General features: G+C 39.0%; 1 protein-coding gene across 1 annotated transcript in view; it reads right to left on the reverse strand.

Moving 5' to 3' along the window:
- Nucleotides 1–3,128: 3,128 nt before the first annotated feature.
- LOC142665097 (vomeronasal type-2 receptor 26-like) overlaps nucleotides 3,129–18,145 on the reverse strand; it is a 31,477-nt gene continuing 16,460 nt past the window's right edge. Inside the window, exons 5-7 of the mRNA XM_075844644.1 lie at nucleotides 17,342–17,465; nucleotides 11,884–12,750; nucleotides 3,129–3,217 (exon numbers count right to left, since the gene is read on the reverse strand). Coding sequence (XP_075700759.1) covers nucleotides 3,129–3,217; nucleotides 11,884–12,750; nucleotides 17,342–17,465 — 1,080 coding nt within the window. The remainder of the gene's footprint in view (nucleotides 3,218–11,883; nucleotides 12,751–17,341; nucleotides 17,466–18,145) is intronic.

The following is an 18,145-nucleotide window of genomic DNA, read 5'->3' on the forward strand; positions in this document are numbered from 1 at the left end:
AATGAGCCTCTAGGGAAAATCTTGACAGCTACATCTATGTCACTTTTTATTGTTAATTGTATAGTCACTGCATTTTTTACTAAATACAAAGACACGGCGGTTATGAAAGCAAACAACCAAACCCTCAGTTATATTCTCTTAATCTCCCTTAAGGTCAGCTTCCTCTGTATTTTCATGTTCATTGGCCCTTCTATGCAACTCACCTGCCTTATACGGCAAGTTATATTTGGAATTATTTTTTCCATTTCAGTTTCTTCCATCTTGGCCAAAACATTGACTGTAATTGTTGCTTTTCATGCCGCAAGGCCACGAAGCAAATTAAAAAGCTTGTTGGGACCAAAAGTTTCTTTCTCACTTGTATGTGTTTGTTCATTATGCCAAGTATTAATATGTGCCTTATGGTTGGGAATTTCTCCTCCATTCCCATACTACAACATATATCATTTGTAAGGGAAAAATGGATCATATGCGGCGCTGCAACTAAGTGATGGAAGAAAGGTTTATAGAAAAAACTTTTTATTGTATTCCAGGCTACGCGTTTCAATGCCGCACCGGCATCTTCATCAGGACCATTGTATCTGAGTCGTGCACGAGCCGGGAGGTTGATTCAGCACAAAACCGTGCGAGCCGGCAGTAACAATTTGAACAATAATAATCCCTGATGATGCACCACAGATATCAGTGGTGCAGAAACGCGTTGGATTAGCGCAAGATTCATTCAGCAAGTTGGGTTCAGCGATTATATAATAAGAGGAGAGGCTGGTCTAAGGGTGGACAATCTACATCACTGCCAATAGACCTGTCTCTGCTGCTGACCATTTGACTGAGCCTGTTGTAATTTGGCTTCAAGAGCCCATTTTTAGCAATCATTTAATAAAATTAATTTTAATCGTTCTATCCAGGCAGTAAATCTTCCATCACTTACTTGCAGCGCCGCATATGATCCATTTTTCTCTTACAAATTATATACATTGCAATTGCGGTGACCTGCTGGTCTAACCGACTCTGGATCTTGGCAGCAGCACTATCTACTACCAGCGGTTTTAACCATTTGTTGGTGTGCTTATTCATCTGTATTTGGTGAGCATTCATTTGCTTGTAATCGACAGTTACATTTTGTTTTTACTTGCACTATGTGGCGCCGTGCTCTTTTTCTCCATACTACAGCCGTTTGCCATGATGGGTCACCGGTCGGATTTTATTGCATTTTAGGATATTTGGGACTATTATCCTCCCTGTCATTCATTGTTGCTTTTTTGTCAAGAAACTTACCTGATCTTTTTAATGAAGAGAAGTTCATCACCTTCGACATGTTAGCCTCCTGCAGTGTCTGGATTTAATTTGTTCCAGCATATTTGAGATACAACGGAAAATATGTTGTGGCAGTGGAGATATTTGCTATTTTGACCTCATCCAGTGGACTGCTAGGCTGCATTTTTATTCCTAAGTGCTATTTTGTGCTTTTTAGATCTGAATTTGGTGTTAAAGTTTTTATTAAACTAAAATCAAAATATAATTACTGACTATTTTGAAATCAGTAGCTGCACATATACTCCATTCAAGTCATAACATTAAAACCACCTGCCTAATATTGTGTTGGTTCCCATTGTGCCTCCAAAACAGCTCTCACCCATCAAGGCATGGACTCCAAGGTGTCCTGTGGTATCTGTCACCAAGATATCCGCGAAAAATTCTTTAAAACGTAACTGTAATTTCAGCAAACTTTTGACATGTCTTAGCAACGGCGGATCATCATTAGGGCATTTTGGGTGCTCGCCCAGGGCCTGAGTCTTCCGGGAGGCCCATGACTGCCCAAAGTACAATGCCGTTTTGTGGCGTTTTTGCCGCAAATGGCGCTCAAAACCACAACAAAACTGCATTGTGTATGTCCTGCAAATGGACCTGCAGACATAAGGTCACATTACCTTATGTCTGCAGTTCTTATTACTGTTTAGAGACCTGCTGGTCACATGACTGCAGGTCCTAGAACAGCAGCATGACTCCAGAGAGAAGACTGTGAGGTGAGCTGCTAGGTAAGTATAAGCGAATGGATTGGGATCTGGGGTCTATATTTAAGGGGTCTAGTCTGGGGTCTGTATTTATGAGGTCTGGAGTATCTATTTAGTGGGTCTGGTCTGGGGTCTGTATATTTAGGGGTCTGGTCTGGGGTCTGTATATTTAGGGGGTCTGGTCTGGGGTCTGTATTAGTTTATGAGGTCTGTATTTAGGGGGCCCGGTCTGGGGTTTGTAGTAGTTTTGGGGTCTTTATTTAGGAGTCTGTATTAGTTTAGGGGGCATGGTCTGAGGTCTGTATTAGTGTAGGGAGTCAGGTCTGGGGTAATTATTAGTTTAGGGGGTCAAGTCTGGGGTTTGTATTTAGGAGTCTGGTCTGAGGTCTGTATTTAGGTTGTTTGTTCTTGGGTCTGTATTAATTCAGGGTGCTTGCTCTGGGGTCTGTATTTGTTTAGGGGGGACTGGAGACTGCAAGACTGCAATAGTTTAGAAGGTCTGAGGTCTGTATGTATTCTAGGATCTGGTCTGGGGTCTGAATTTATTAGTCTGAGTAAAAGGGGTTGGCATAGCGATAGTTTATCAGTATGATTTGGTGTGTGTCTGAGTTTTTGTGTTTCTATAAAGGCTGGAAATGACTGCAGAAGCGAGGAGCAAAGATGTTTCATCAGGAGGTCGCCATAACGGTCTGTATCAGATGGAGAAGAAAAGAAAAAACGACTTCCATCAGAGAAGACATCACTTGTAAGTCACCAGATCTATAGAGGATCTGTCCCCTCTCCTGACATGTCTGTTGTAGGAAATCCTTGAATTCCACATAAAGTCTTTGTGTACCCAGGACTAATAGACAAATGCGTGTTACCATTCCCATTGTCAATAGGATGTGTCCCTACATAGTGTGATACTGTCAGGGATGGTTGGTGACTGTCAGTATGTAGGGACACAGCCCTTTAACAAGGGGAATCATAACACCCACTTGTCAATGCTTGCACAGAAAAGTGGTGTTCACTATAGACACGGCAGAGCGGCGCTGGGGAAGGGGACCCTAGTTTTGGGAACAGCACAGGACCTATGGTCTACTTAATCCGCTACTGTGTCATAGTGACATGTTACAAGTTTTAAATGATGGGAGTTCGGGTGCTGAGCCTGCCACCGGTTGTTAAAACAAATGAGCAGAATCGCTCACCCAAGAGATTTGCCTCTTCAGCTACTATCAGCAATCCTAGTATGCCTGAAGACGGGCTCACATAGAAAGTCTATGAGTGCGTCTTCAGCCTGATGATGCGCCTATAGACTTTCTACGTGAGTCCGTCTTCAGGCATATTAGGATTGCAAATCACTGGTGAGCGCTTCTGCCTGTTAATTTTTCACTATGACATGTCAAAATTTGCTGCAACTACAGTTACTCTTTGAGTCCTGTAAGTTGCTAGATGAGCCTCCTTGGATCGGACTTGTTTTTACACAGATGATCAATCGAATTGAGATCTGGGGAATTTGGAGGCCAAGTCAACACCTTGAGCTCTTTATCATGTTTCTCAAACCGTTCCTGAGCAATGTTTGCAATGTTGGAGAGCACATAATCCTGCTGAAAATGCCACTGCCATTAATGAATAACTTTGCCATGAAGGGATGTACTTGGCCTGCACCTGCAACAATGATTCGGTAGGTGGTAGGTGTCAAAGAAACATCCATATGAAAGCCAGGACCAAAAGTTTCCAAGCAGAATATTGCCCAGAGCATCCAACTGTCTCCGCCGGCTTGCCTTCTTCCCACTGCATTCGGGCGCCATTTCTTCCAGAGGTAAGCGACGCATACGCACCCGGCCATCCACATGATGTAAAAGAAATCTTAATTGACCAGACCAAGCCACCGTCATTTATTGCTCTATTGTCCAGTTCTGATGTTCACGTGTCCATTGTAGGTGCTTTCGGCAGTGGATAGAGGTCAGCTTGGGCCCTCTGACTAGTCCGTGTCCATGCAGCATTAAACGCAGCAAGCAGCTATACACTGTGTGTTCTAATAAGCCATCAGTGACTTTTTCAGCAATTTCTGCTACAGTAGCTCATCTGTGGGATTGGACCAGATGGGCTAGCCTTTGCTCTTCCATCAATAAGCCTTGGGAATCCATTAGCCTGTCAACAGGTCGCCGGTTGCCCTTCTTTGGACCTCTTTTGATAGGTACTTACCACTTCATACTGGGAGCACCCCACAAGCCCGGCCGTTTTGGAATTTCTCTGACCTAGTCATCTAGCCATCTCAATTTGATCCTTGTTAAGGTCGCTCAGATCCTTACGCTTGCCCATATTTCCTACTTCCAACACATCAACTTCAAGAAATGACTGTTCACTTGCTGTCTAATGTATACCAAGCCTTGACAGATGCCACTGTAACCAGATAATCAATGTTATTCACTTCACCTATCAGTTGTTTTAATGTTATGACTGAATGCTGTATTTTACTATGCAATGGTAAATAATAACTATTAGCTAATGCCAAATCCCCATGCAAAAACATGGACAAACCCAAAAACAGGTCTATAGTGTAGTCTTTCAAGACAAAAATTTTCCTTTTTTTGGCCATAAAATAAAAAATGCTATAAAACCAAACACCACACACAACCAAAAACATTTACCCCCACAATAAACACTGACACGTGTATTCTGGACGACATTAAAGGAAGAAGCTTGCAATATCTGTGTGGACATGCTGTTTTATGAGTTGCCACAGTCCAATGGTATAAATTGAGAATAATATTACATTTATCTGTTTACTTATGTATCAATAATACATTTGGAGTATTTTCCGGTCCTTTTATTTGTTTTTTATACCTGCTATTGTACTTCTGCGATCAGGAGTGGGGCAATGGGTATAATACACATCACAGGGAATTACTGTAACATGATCTAAACTCAAACCTACTGTGGACAATGAGGCATTAAAGGACCCCAGGGTTGTCTGACTATATTCCCTCTTATTAGGACATACTTAGGCTCACCCTAACAACTACTTGTGTACTATAAGTACACAACTAATGTACTATCATAGCGATATATTTCAGCACATTATATTTAAAACAGAATTTTTTAAATAAAAAATCTTAACAATTAAAGTGAATTAGAAAAAAGTCATTCAAAAAAAATCACTGAATTCTATATTATGAATCAACTGGCTTTCCCAATAGAGAAAAAGAGTTTGTCTTTCTCAGATATTAAAAAGTTAAATTTGCATGTTTCACTAAGTCATTGGTGGAGTGGATGAATATTCTGAATACATTACAAATTGCAACTTAGAAGTGGTACTGGTTGGGCCGTTTTCATAAATACACGCCAGATTCAAAGATATACCTTGGTTCAAGTATTATTCAAACATAATTAACTTTAGGTGTTTTCAGCGCATGAATCATGGCAAAAAGGCCATTTTACAGATTAGAAAATAGGTCACATGACCTGAAAGGGGCATCCCCATAATGCCTCGCAAGCAGTCTTACCCAGAATGCACGGCTGATCATAAGGGAAATAGGTGGATGACATTACGAATGCTGGCTTGGCATTGATGAGTTTGAAAGGGGTTACTGCTATGCCGCTGGTGGTGCTCCTGACTGCAATACCAGACAATCGTTTTCACACGGGTGAAGCACGCATTAACCTTGACAGAAAACAAAAGGCACAAGTAACTCACCAGTGAATGAGCAGAACCAAATATTGAAGGTAGTAGATGATAGAGACGATCCATAAATGGAGTGGATAGCAGATGAATACCATGCAAGCAGTTAGCAGATAGACAGTGGACAAGAATTAACAGCACTCACTGACCCTATCTGAATACTATCCCCCTGCAGGATAAGACAACAGCTTGACAGCTGACCAAATGTGCAGGAAAGGCAAACAAACCAGTGAAACTACTGATCCCAGGATACACATAAAACAACTATACAAAAAACTAGATCTCTCAGAGGACCAACAGGTCCCACAGTACAAACAAATACATAGACAAGAACAAAGTCACCAACTAGAATCTGGAAAGAGTTTAGCACATAGCAGAAACAGTATAACGAGAAACTGAATTATATATAAGCCCAAGAAAAATACTCTACCCTAGTTAACCAAGCAAAGCTAAATGATGACCAAATCCAGGCTCAAACCAAAGGCATTGCCTAACAATTCCCAAACACAGAGATTACAGAAATCACTGATCAGCAGCAGTCCTGCTAATAACAGTCAGATACAGTCCTAGAAGACATCAGAGTGTCAGACACGAGTTTTCAGGGCAATCGGGTCACTAGCGATCTCTGACTAATTTATTTGGACCTAATCTAATCGAATCAGATACAAAAAAAAATTCGGCAAATTCACTCATCTCTAGTTATAGCACAATTTGGGAGCGAGGAGAGGGATTGATTTAGATAGTTTAATATTCAGCAGTCCCTATTACAGCTCCATATGGTTTGTTATTCAGCTTCCATGGACCCTGAAAAGCAAATTTGCCTAGCTATGGCACACAAACTAGAAAAGAAAAAGGACATGGTGCACCATAGTGTGATATTGTACAGGCAAGATGTATGCCACAAGAGCAGTCTGGGCTCAAAACGCTCATCTAGATTAATTGTGCAAGCCGGGCAAAAAAATCATAAAATATATTGGGTTAAAGAGAATATATGCTGCCACCGCACCTGTTTATTGAGTCCGCAATCACAGTAAAATAATATTAAAAGTAGAAAAATAAAGGTATGTTCAAGTGCTGCAGAATGAAGCCAATGGTCCTTGGTAAAAAAATGTAAACATATTGTTTATTATAAAATACGACTGTTACAGCTCCGGCCTTCATCAGGTGCAATGATACAATAAAGCAATATACATATTGCAGAAAAATATTAATTTTTCAGCTGAAAGATGATTATATAATTTACCATAGGTGCTTATTACAATACATGACAGTAAGCACCTATGGCTGCACCATTTTACTCTCATTGAGCTGAGATGTATTCAAAATTTTTATTTTTTAAATAATTTGGTCAATTTCACTCTCCCCTCCAAAGATAATTCTCAACTTGGGACATTACACATGTAAGTATTTTTCTATTATTACACAACAATAACTTTCTACTATTGTACAATAGAATAAAAGAAGCAATATCCATTTACACTATTGAAATTGAAAACCAGCGATTCCCCAAGTACACGCTACAATCAGCTTGTCACTTGAGAACAGCCAATACAAATAATAATTGGGTAATGGATAAAGGCAGGAAACATCTGTTAGAGAAAATTAGTGCAGAAAGTGCAAACAAGATATAATCACTACATTATTTAGTTAATACATTTCTTCGATCTTTATCATTCCCTTTCAAGGATTAGTTTGCTTCATTTCTCAAGGGAATTTTTTTCCTATTTCTAAATTAATTACCTTCCACCTTTAATTTAAGAATGACTTTAAAACCATGATGCATTGCTCTTCAGAACTATGCAAACACAATTTACACATTGCATACGTACAGTAGGTTATAGATGTAGAGGCAGAACAATGAAAACCTGCAGAAATGAAAGACTGTGTACCTAAAGGGACTGTGTCATAAGAAAATCACGTTTTTATGTTAAAAATACTTTTAATGAATTTTTGGTGATGTTTTTTTTTTTTATTTCCCATATCATTGGCTTTATTGTAAAAAAAAAAATCCTGCAATCGCTCAGTTTTTGTTCTGCCCAAAAAAAAAAAATGATAGAAAATAGAATAACAAAAATATAAAATAAAATGTAAACAGATTAGAAAGAAGATATTCTTTTAGTATCTTGTTTTAATTCGTAAAAAAATAAATAAGGGGATACATTACCTTCAAAGGGAACCAGTCACCAGCATTTCACCTATTAAACCAGCAATACCTGGGGGTATAATTATCTTCTAAGTAGCTCTGTACCTTTTACTATTCCGTTTTTTTGTGCTGTATGCTAGTGAGCATAAAATAATCAAATCTTAGTTAGAAAAGAGTCATATCTTCATTCTTCAAGTCTTTCAGAGTTAACTCCGCCTCCTTACTTTTGAGTGACAGCTTAATTTTGATTGACAGCATTCAGGGTGGGCCAGTTTTTGACGATGGACGGGCATAAGAAGAGGAATGAATGAGACTGCCGGATTATTACCATAAAAGGCGCAAAACACATGTGGACCGTTATTTACAGTTGGAGGAGGAGTTTAAGGGAGGGGATAATGGCAATGAACTGTTGACAGCCGCGGCCAGCAAGGGGTGAGTAGAGTTCAATAGGTGAAATGCTGGTGACAGATTCCCTTTAACCCCTTAACAACAAGGCCATTTTTGGCCTTACTAACCAAGCATTCTTTTTTGTTTTTTCCTCCCCGCTTTCCAAGAGTCATAATGTTTTATTTTTAATGTCGACATACAGGGCTTGTTTTTTGTGGAACCAGTTTTGAATAAATTGAATTTGTACAATTTTTTGGGTGCATATATTTTATTGATTACTTTTTCTTAACTTTTTTTTGGAGGGAATTGAAAAACAAAATATATTCTAGCATTTCTTTTTTGGGCGTTTTAAATTTACGCCATTTACTTTGCGGTGTCAGTAATATGTTACCTTTATTCTATGGGTTGGTACGATTACGGCGATACCAAATATGTAAATGTTTTTTATGTTTTATTATGTTTTCACAATTAAAACACTTTTAAACAAAATATATTTGATTTTCATCACCACAGTCATTTTGTATTTTTCTGTCGATGTAGCCGTATGAGGCTGTTTTTAGTGGTACTATTTTGGGGTACATGGGACTTATTGATTAATTAAAAAAAAAAATTTATTGAGGGAATGAAACAAAACAACATTTTTGCTGTTTTTTTTTTTTGTGTTGTTTTTTTTTGTACGGCGTTCACCTAGTGGTTTCATTAATGTGTTAACATTACTGTTCGGGTCATTATGATCATGGCAATATAATTTTTATCGAAAAGGAAGGTTTTATTTTATTTTTACTGCAATCTTTCTTTTATTTCTTTTAAATAACTTATTTAACTTTTTTTACATTATTTGTTTTTAGTCACACTAGGGGATTTCACCCTGCGATCTTTTGATCGCTGATACAATGCTTTGGTAAACTTAGTATTCCAAAGCATTATTGCCTGTCAGTGTAAAACTGACAGGCAATCTATTAGGCCATACCTCTGGCATGGCCTATTAGGCATATAGCCAGGGCCGACCTTGGGGCATTTGTTAGGCACCCGGCAGCCATAGCAACCTGTCTGTGTCTAGCGATCGATCATGGGTGACAGAGGGAGGAGTCCGCTCCCTCTGTCAAACTACTTAAATGCGACAGTCGCTATTGAGTCAGTTATAGCCAGACTCCCGCAGTGATAGGGCGGGCACAACTTCTTCAACGCATGAAGGTTTGCCTTTGAATAAAATGCATGTAGGTGATTATGCATTAAGGTGTTCAAAGAATATAGTGTAAACTCATTCCTTGTTAAGTATTTTGCAGCTCAAGCTTTTATCTTTTGAGACTGTGGCTACAGGGGCATCTGTGGTTATTGATTTGAATTATTTACATTCATTCAGGTTTTTTTATGTGGATGTTGCTATGACACGTACCACCTTCCTAAACATTGTTGCAGGCCAAGAACAACCCTTCGTGTCAACAGTGTTTCCTAATGGCAATGGTCTCTTTCAGTAGAATAATGTGTCCTGCCACATTATAAAGTATTTGTGGCATGTGCTGGAAAAACAAGTCTGATCAATGCAAACCTTAACTTACAGGGCGTAACGGATTTTCTTCTAACATCTTGGTGGCAGATACTACAGGACAGGTCTTGTGGAGTCCATGTTTCATGGGTCAGAGATGTTTTGGCGGCACAGGTGGGCGACACAATATTAGGCAAGTCGTTTTAATGTTATGACTGAATGGTGTATACCTGTTTTAAAACGTTTTTAAAAGTTAACCATTAATACATCAGGGGGCAAAAAATTGTTTAGTCCCCTGCCCTTATAGTACAAAGCCATAGCTTCCTTGCTGTCAGAGAAACCTTTCCTCTCGACATAGTTGTTGGCTCTTTATTATAACTGAATATAGCTTTGTTTATTTGTATAGTTTTTTATTCTGACTTGACAAGCATTCCAGGGTCTACTGATGTAAGCCTACTACATGATTCTGCTATAAGTAGTGAGTGGTGGTTGGCTTTTGTCAAATATATAATTTATGGTGTATATAGTATATACATTCTCTACCTAGCTCTGCCGCAGAGCTGTAATGGGTCTCATTGGGATCTCGTTCACTTGTGCTCATGGTCACTCATATAAGTTTTAAGAACAGCTTGTTCTTGGTAGATTTAATGATGTGCTGTATTGTTTCCATTTCTTATTTATTTGCCTAACTCTAACCAACTCTTTGAATTATTCCTTGGCACCCGCTGTGCAGGGAACTGTAGCATGACCTTTCTTATTACCCAGCCCAGTGGCCAAGAATGCCGCTATGTAGGAAAAACTTAGGAGTACACAAGTCTAAAGCAGCGCTGGGGCCTCTTAATTTCGGGATTGCGCGAGTCTCAGAGGTTGGACCCTTACAGATGGCATATCCCAGCTATATGTTATAACTTCATATGATAGGAATATCTTTTTAATCTTTAGAATTCAAATTTTTGAAGTAATCATTTTTAAAAAACCTATCTGGATGGTAATTTGACATTGATGTTTAAATAACTGTTTATGTTATTCAGTTATCTGTTCACCATTATATAATAAAATCAGGGCGTTGCTAGGGTTTTAAAAGATCAGGGGCACAAGCCCCAAGACATATATTTCCCCCCCCCCAAAAAAACAAAAAAAAACATTTTTACATACGTATCGGAGATAGCCTATCTATAAGACTAGGGCTCCTATAGCTACACCACTGAATAGAATTGGATGCATTGTCTCAGCAGACAGTATCACACATGATAGGTTTAGATACATGGCCCTAGCAGACACATCATAGGCAGTATCTAACACGATAGGCTTAGGGCTCATTCAGGTGAGCGTGATTCCCGTCCGTGCGTTGTGCGTTGAAACAATGGGGCTATTCACACATGCGTGGGTTTTCACGCAGCGAGTGTCCGTTGCCAGAACTTCACTGCATGTCCTATGTTGGTGTATTTTACACACCTAGCCGCCTATCTTATCCAGTATAAGATTACTGTCTGCTGGTGTCCTGTATCCAAACCTGCCTTGTGGTAAGATTAGATACATGGTCCAACAGACCGTATCACACATGGGCCCTGTATATAAACCCATGTCTTTATGCTGTATGTTAGACCCTGTATCTAAGCTTACAACAAGGCAGGTTTAGATACAGGACACCAGCAGGCAGTAATGATGTTACGCTTACCCAGCTCTTCGGTGCAGCGTATGTCCCGACACCATCCAGTGTCATGACGTCATGGGCGGCACACAGCATCATGACGCGAGAAAACGTCAGGACTTCGGCTGCGCTTGGGAAGGAGGGTAAGTATTTGTGTTGTTACTATAGTAACAGGTGCCCGTGTATTTTATGACATAGACCCCAGTTACTATAGTGTTTCTATAGACGCTATGCGGGGGCCGTAGCCCAGTCACAATCGCGATCGCTGCTCGATCGCAATTGTGACCGCTGCGACCCCTGAAGTGGCAGTCGCCCGGGGATCCGAGGCACCGGGCCAAAGATCCGGGGCTTGGACCCTGGATGTCCGGTGCTAGTGACACCCCTGAATAAAATATATGTGCAGATATATATTTCAAAATCATCTTAACACAAGCCGCTTGTGATGATCAACAATAACCTTTATGTTTTAGTATGTTTATTTCTAGGATTTATTTTCAGTAATTACAGTGAGATTTTTTTTATTTATTGAAACACCTTTAATACACATATCTTGTCTAAAAATCACAAAATAGCACTTAGGAATAAAAATGCAGCCTAGAAGTCCACTGGTTGAGGTCAAAATAGCAAATATCTCCACCGCCACAACATATTTTCCTTTGGTGCTCAAATATGCTGGAACAAATGAAATCCAGACACTGCAGGAGGCTAACATGCTGAAGGTGATGAACTTCGCTTCATTAAAAAGATCAGGTAAGTTTCTTGACAAAAAAGCAACAATGAAAGACAGGGAGGATAATAGTCCCAAATATCCTAAAACACAATAAAATCCGACCGGTGAACCCTCATGGCAAACGGCTAATATCCTTCCAACTTCATCTTCCATGTTGTAGTATGGGAATGGAGGAGAAATCCCCAACCATAAGGCACATATTAATACTTGGCATAATGAACAAACACATACAAGTGAGAAAGAAACTTTTGGTCCCAACAAGCTTTTTAATTTGCTTCGTGGCCTTGTGGCGTGAAAAGCAACAATTACAGTCAATGTTTTGGCCAAGATGGAAGAAACTGAAATGGAAAAAGTAATTCCAAATATAACTTGCCGTAAAAGGCAGGTGAGTTCCATAGGAGGGCCAATGAACAAGAAAATACAGAGGAAGCTGACCTTAAGGGAGATTAAGAGAATATAACTGAGGGTTTGGTTGTTTGCTTTCATAACCGCCGTGTCTTTGTATTTAGTAAAAAATGCAGTGAATATACAATTAATAATAAAAAGTGACATAGATGTAGCTGTCAAGATTTTTCCCAGAGGCTCATTGTAGGACAAGTAAGAAATGACTTTGAAGAGGCATTCATCTTTTCTAAAATTTGGCCATTGGTCATTTGGACATTTATGACATACTTCGGCATCTGCATGGGAATAGATAGTAATAGTTTATTAAATCTTTTTTTTATCCAAAACAAGGTCATACAAGGTTAGGTCAGCAACAGATCAGAAGGCTCATAATATAGATAGATTAATAATCCAGACATAACAAGTGAAGATACGACACAAGTGAAATGTTCAGCTATTGTGGAGCATTAATTCACTCAATCATCTCTAGATGATGTGTGTGTGGGGGGATGTATAACTTGGTAAGAACTGAAATATAATCAGTGAACAGATAACAGGTATGGTGTAATAGCGAGCTGAAATATTCTGTTGAAAGGACAGTGCTGTAATAAGAGTTCAATGTATCTGGAATTGTCGTCAGACGGAGAGTAGTATTGAATCGTGTTGTAGTAAAACGTTGGAAGTAGGTTAGCTGTGTAAGTAATTCACTCATGGTTGCAAGGTTTTAAAGAAAAAAAACTTGTATTCCCCCAACCTGCCAATTCCTCCATTCTGCATAATTTATAACTTTGTCTCTCCATAAAGCAATGGAGGGTGGGGTCAGTAGTTCTAGATTTCAGTGGGATAAGAAGTTACAAGAGCAGGGACCATAGTTCAGGAGCCCCTTCTTCAACAGGAAACCAGCAGCAATCCAGAGTCCGATGAAGGACTATAACTCCAAAACATCGTTACTCTTGTAACTTGTAACTCTGAGTCAAGAATTTGCAATCAATAACAGCTCACGCAGGACCCGCTGTCAACCAAGCCGTCAGTCCCATTGACCTAACGGATTCGGCCTACAGTGCAAGATACAGCTTCTTTGTATCCAGGATACATAGAAATGCCTCTTAAAAAGTTTTAAACATTTTTTTTTTAAAAAGTTGTCTAAAAACCTTTAATACGTTGTTGTATATATATATATATATATATATATATATATATATATATATATATATATATATATATATATATATATATACAGTGGAGGAAATAAGTATTTGATCCCTTGCTGATTTTGTACGTTTTCCTACTTTTAAAGTCATGAACAGTCTAGAATTTTTAGGCTAGGTTAATTGAACCAGTGAGAGATAGATTATATAAAAAAATAAAATAAAGAAAATTACATAGTCAAAATTATATATATTTATTTGTATTGTGCACAGAGAAATAAGTATTTGATCCCCTACCAACCATTAAGAGTTCAGCCTCCGCCAGACGAGTTACACGCTCCAAATCAACTTGGTGCCTGCATTAAAGACAGTTGTCTTACATGGTCACCTGTATAAAAGACTCCTGTCCACATACTCAATTAATCAGTCTGACTCTAACCTCTACAACATGGGCAAGATTAAGAGCTTTCTAAGGATGTCAGGGACAAGATCATAGACCTGCACAAGGCTGGAATGGGCTACAAAACCATAAGTAAGATGCTGGGTGAGAAGGAGACAACTGTTGGTGCAATAGTAAGAAAATGGAAGACATACAAAATGACTGTCAATCGACATCGATCTGGGGCTCCATGCAAAATCTCACCTCGTGGGGTATCCTTGATCCTGAGGAAGGTGAGATTTCAGCCGAAAACTACACGGGGGAAACTTGTTAATGATCTCAAGGCAGCTGGGACCACAGTCACCAAGAACACCATAGGTAACACATTACGCCGTAATGGATTAAAATCCTGCAGTGCCCACACGGTCCCCCCTCTCAAGAAGGTACATGTACAGGCCCATCTGAAGTTTGCAAATGAACATCTGGATGATTCTGAGAGTGATTGGGAGAAGGTGCTGTGGTCAGATGAGACTAAAATTGAGCTCTTTGGCATTAACTCAACTCGCTGTGTTTGGAGGAAGAGAAATGCTGCCTATGACCCAAAGAACACCGTCCCCACTGTCAAGCATGGAGGTGGAAACATTATGTTTTGGGGGTGTTTCTCTGCTAAGGACACAGGACTACTTCACCGCATCAATGGGAGAATGGATGGAGCCATGTACCGTCAAATCCTGAGTGACAACCTCCTTCCCTCCACCAGGACATTAAAAATGGCTCGTGGCTGGGTCTTCCAGCATGACAATGACCCGAAACATACAGCGAAGGCAACAAAGGAGTGGCTCAAAAAGAAGCACATTAAGGTCATGGAGTGGCCTAGCCAGTCTCCAGACCTTAATCCCATCGAAAACTTATGGAGGGAGCTGAAGATCCGAGTTGCCGAGCGACAGCCTCGAAATCTTAATGATTTACAGATGATCTGCAAAGAGGAGTGGGCCAAAATTCCATCTAACATGTGTGCAAACCTCATCATCAACTACAAAAAACGTCTGACTGCTGTGCTTGCCAACAAGGGTTTTGCCACCAAGTATTAAGTCTTGTTTGCCAAAGGGATCAAATACTTATTTCTCTGTGCACAATGCAAATACATATATATAATTTTGACAATGTGATTTTCTTTTTTTTTTCAAATATAATCTATCTCTCACTGGTAAAATTAACCTAGCCTAAAAATTCTAGACTGTTCATGACTTTGACAGTGGACAAACTTACAAAATCAGCAAGGGATCAAATACTTATTTCCTTCACTGTAGATATATGCCAGTACATTACAGTTAAAAATAAAAATGAAAAATCCCTCTATGAAATAAAAAAAAAGTAAAATTATTTAAAAAAAAATTTAATGTTAAATAAAAAAAGAGTAAAAAAAAATACACAGAAATACAATTTTTTTTACAATAACTAAACTTTTTAAAATATACGTCCCAAAACATAAAATAATATAGACATATTTGTTATCGCCACGACCTTAACAACCTTAAACATTATTTATGATGATCGGTCTATGGTGTTAAAAAAAAATATTAAAACTGCAGCTGAACTGCTTTTTTTTCTGCATTTTTGCCAAAATAAAAATTAATATAAATTAAACGATAATTTATTTGTACCAGAAAAGGGTACATACATAAAGTACAACTCTTCCCACAAAAAAAAAGTCTCATACAACTACGTTTCAGAAAAAATAAATACATAATATACCACCCGCTGGCCACGGGGACTTGATCGTGCACAGAGCTATAGCGTATAAGGCCTATAGGCGTGTGCGGTAAATGCCCAAGCTAGCTGTCCATTAGACCCATTCTTTCACAAATGTTTGTGAAGTCGACTACATGGCGAGATGCTGGATTTTATACACCGCAATGGGACTGAATGAAACACCTGAATTCAATGATTAAAGGGAATGTGTTGCCAGAAAAACATGTTTTTTTTAAAAAAAATAAACATTTAGTGTGTGGGTGGTTAAACATTGTTCAAATTTTTTATTTTTTTTTGCACGAGTCCAGGAAATATTATAAATTATTTCTAATTTATAATACTACCCATTTTTGGTCACTAGATGGAGCTGTTCCCAAAATTGCAGCATTGCAACATTGGGTTAAAAGCCCTCGCTCTAGTGAGCTCTCAGCATCCCCCCCTCCTTTATCCTGGCTAGTGCCGGGATAAACGAGGGGTTTGAACGGTGTAACCTCCTACACTGTGTGTCGCCATTTTTTAAGGTAACCCACAGTGTAGTAGGTTTACATACAGTAGTAAACACACACAAACACGAACATACATTGAAATCTCTTACCTGCTCCTGCCGCCGCTGCTCCCTCCGGCCAGTCCGCTCCGTTTGCTGCCGCTGGTGCAAGTGCAGAAATCCGGAGGCAGCGACCGGAAGTAGTAATATTACTGTCCGGCCGCGACTTCCGGTCCACAGGAAAATGGCGCCGGACGGCGCCAATTTCGAATAGGACTGTGTGGGAGCGGCGCATGCGCAGTTCCCACACAGACGCCGTACACTGCAGTCAATGGGACGGGAGCCGTTCGCAGTCCCTATGGGACTGTGGCTGCCGTATTCCATGTCTGTATGTGTCGTTAATCGACACACACAGAAATGGAACAAAAACAGCCCCCATAGGGAAGAAAAAGTGTAAAAATAAGAAAAAGTAAAACACAAACACACAAATAAATATAAAAGTTTTTAATAAAGCACTAACATCTTTAACATATAAAAAAATAATTTCTGATGACACTGTTCCTTTAAAGAACGTGTCCCAATACTTTTGTCCATATGGTGTATATCTGCCTTGTCTAAGTTATTCTCATAGTCACGCCCTAATGTCCCTCTAACCATATGAAAACCGGTACTATCAATAATGCACCATCGTTTGGTGCCCTGTTAAGATTGTGCTTTTTCACCCAGGAGCTTCATGTTACTTCTCTACAAGAAATGTTACTCCTCTATTTACATTCTCTGGCAAAAGATAAGTGTTCTGTATGGGGAACCCGCTTCCCCTAGGGGTATTTAATTTTTTATTTTCTAAACCAGATAACCCCTTCACCTTTGATAGGCCGTACATTTTAGCTGAACCTGCTTAAGATAAGCACTTGGCCCTCTAGGACAGCACAGACATGTAAGATCCTTACCAAAAGAACTTATCATATAATTAAATTGCATGAAATGGAAGACTTTTAAGTGACTAGTATTAGTACTTTGCTAAATATACTGTTTTAAAATTTAAAAAAAAACAACTAAATTTTCAATGTCTAAATTTATTTAAAGAATTGTCATTAATAATAAATTAATATTTTTTTTAGCACCTGTTTGATTGGATATCTCTCCTTCTGGGCAAGGTATACAGTCATAGCAGCAGGCAAATTTTTCCTCTCTTGTAGATTTTCTGAATCCAGGGAGACACATTTTACTGCAAGCAGAATTTGGAGTCTATTGAGAAAAATTAAAAAAGGGAATTTATAAGCAAAATTCCTTTAAGAAATCTTCTGATGCAGCTTCTATGCATCCTCTATACATAGAATCTATATCATCCGCTATCTGCCGAGTCTGTCAATGAAGTGAACTGACGGCTTGGCTGAGAGCGGAGCCAAGGATCAAAATAATATCAATCACATCAGAATCATGAACGTAGACGTGATGAATATTATTGTGATCCTGCACAGATAAAGGCAATACACTGAAATACATAGGTATTGCAGCGTATTACATGAGCGATCTAACGATCGCATGGTAAAGTCCCCTAGGAAAAAAAAAAAGGAAAAAAATGTTTGATAAAATGCTTAAAAACATAAAAAAAACAAAATCTAAAATACATTTTTCCCATTTATCACAAAAAATTGTGTAAGCAATGGAAAAATTGCTGCATCTGTAAGTCTGAACTAATAACATATCACATTATGTAACCCACCAACTGAACGCCGTAGGAACAAAAATTCACAATCCAAGTATTGCTGTTTTTTTTTGTCACCTTGCTTCCCAAAATAATGGAATACAAAGTGATTAAAGAGTCATATGTACCCCCAAAATGGTACAAAAACACACTACAGCTTGCCCTACAAAAAAAGCCCTCACTTCGCTCCAACGATGGATCGATTTGATATCGCCGTAAT

The sequence above is a fragment of the Rhinoderma darwinii genome, chromosome 12, assembly GCF_050947455.1.
Source record: "Rhinoderma darwinii isolate aRhiDar2 chromosome 12, aRhiDar2.hap1, whole genome shotgun sequence".
In the NCBI taxonomy this organism is placed as follows: Eukaryota; Metazoa; Chordata; class Amphibia; order Anura; family Rhinodermatidae; genus Rhinoderma; species Rhinoderma darwinii.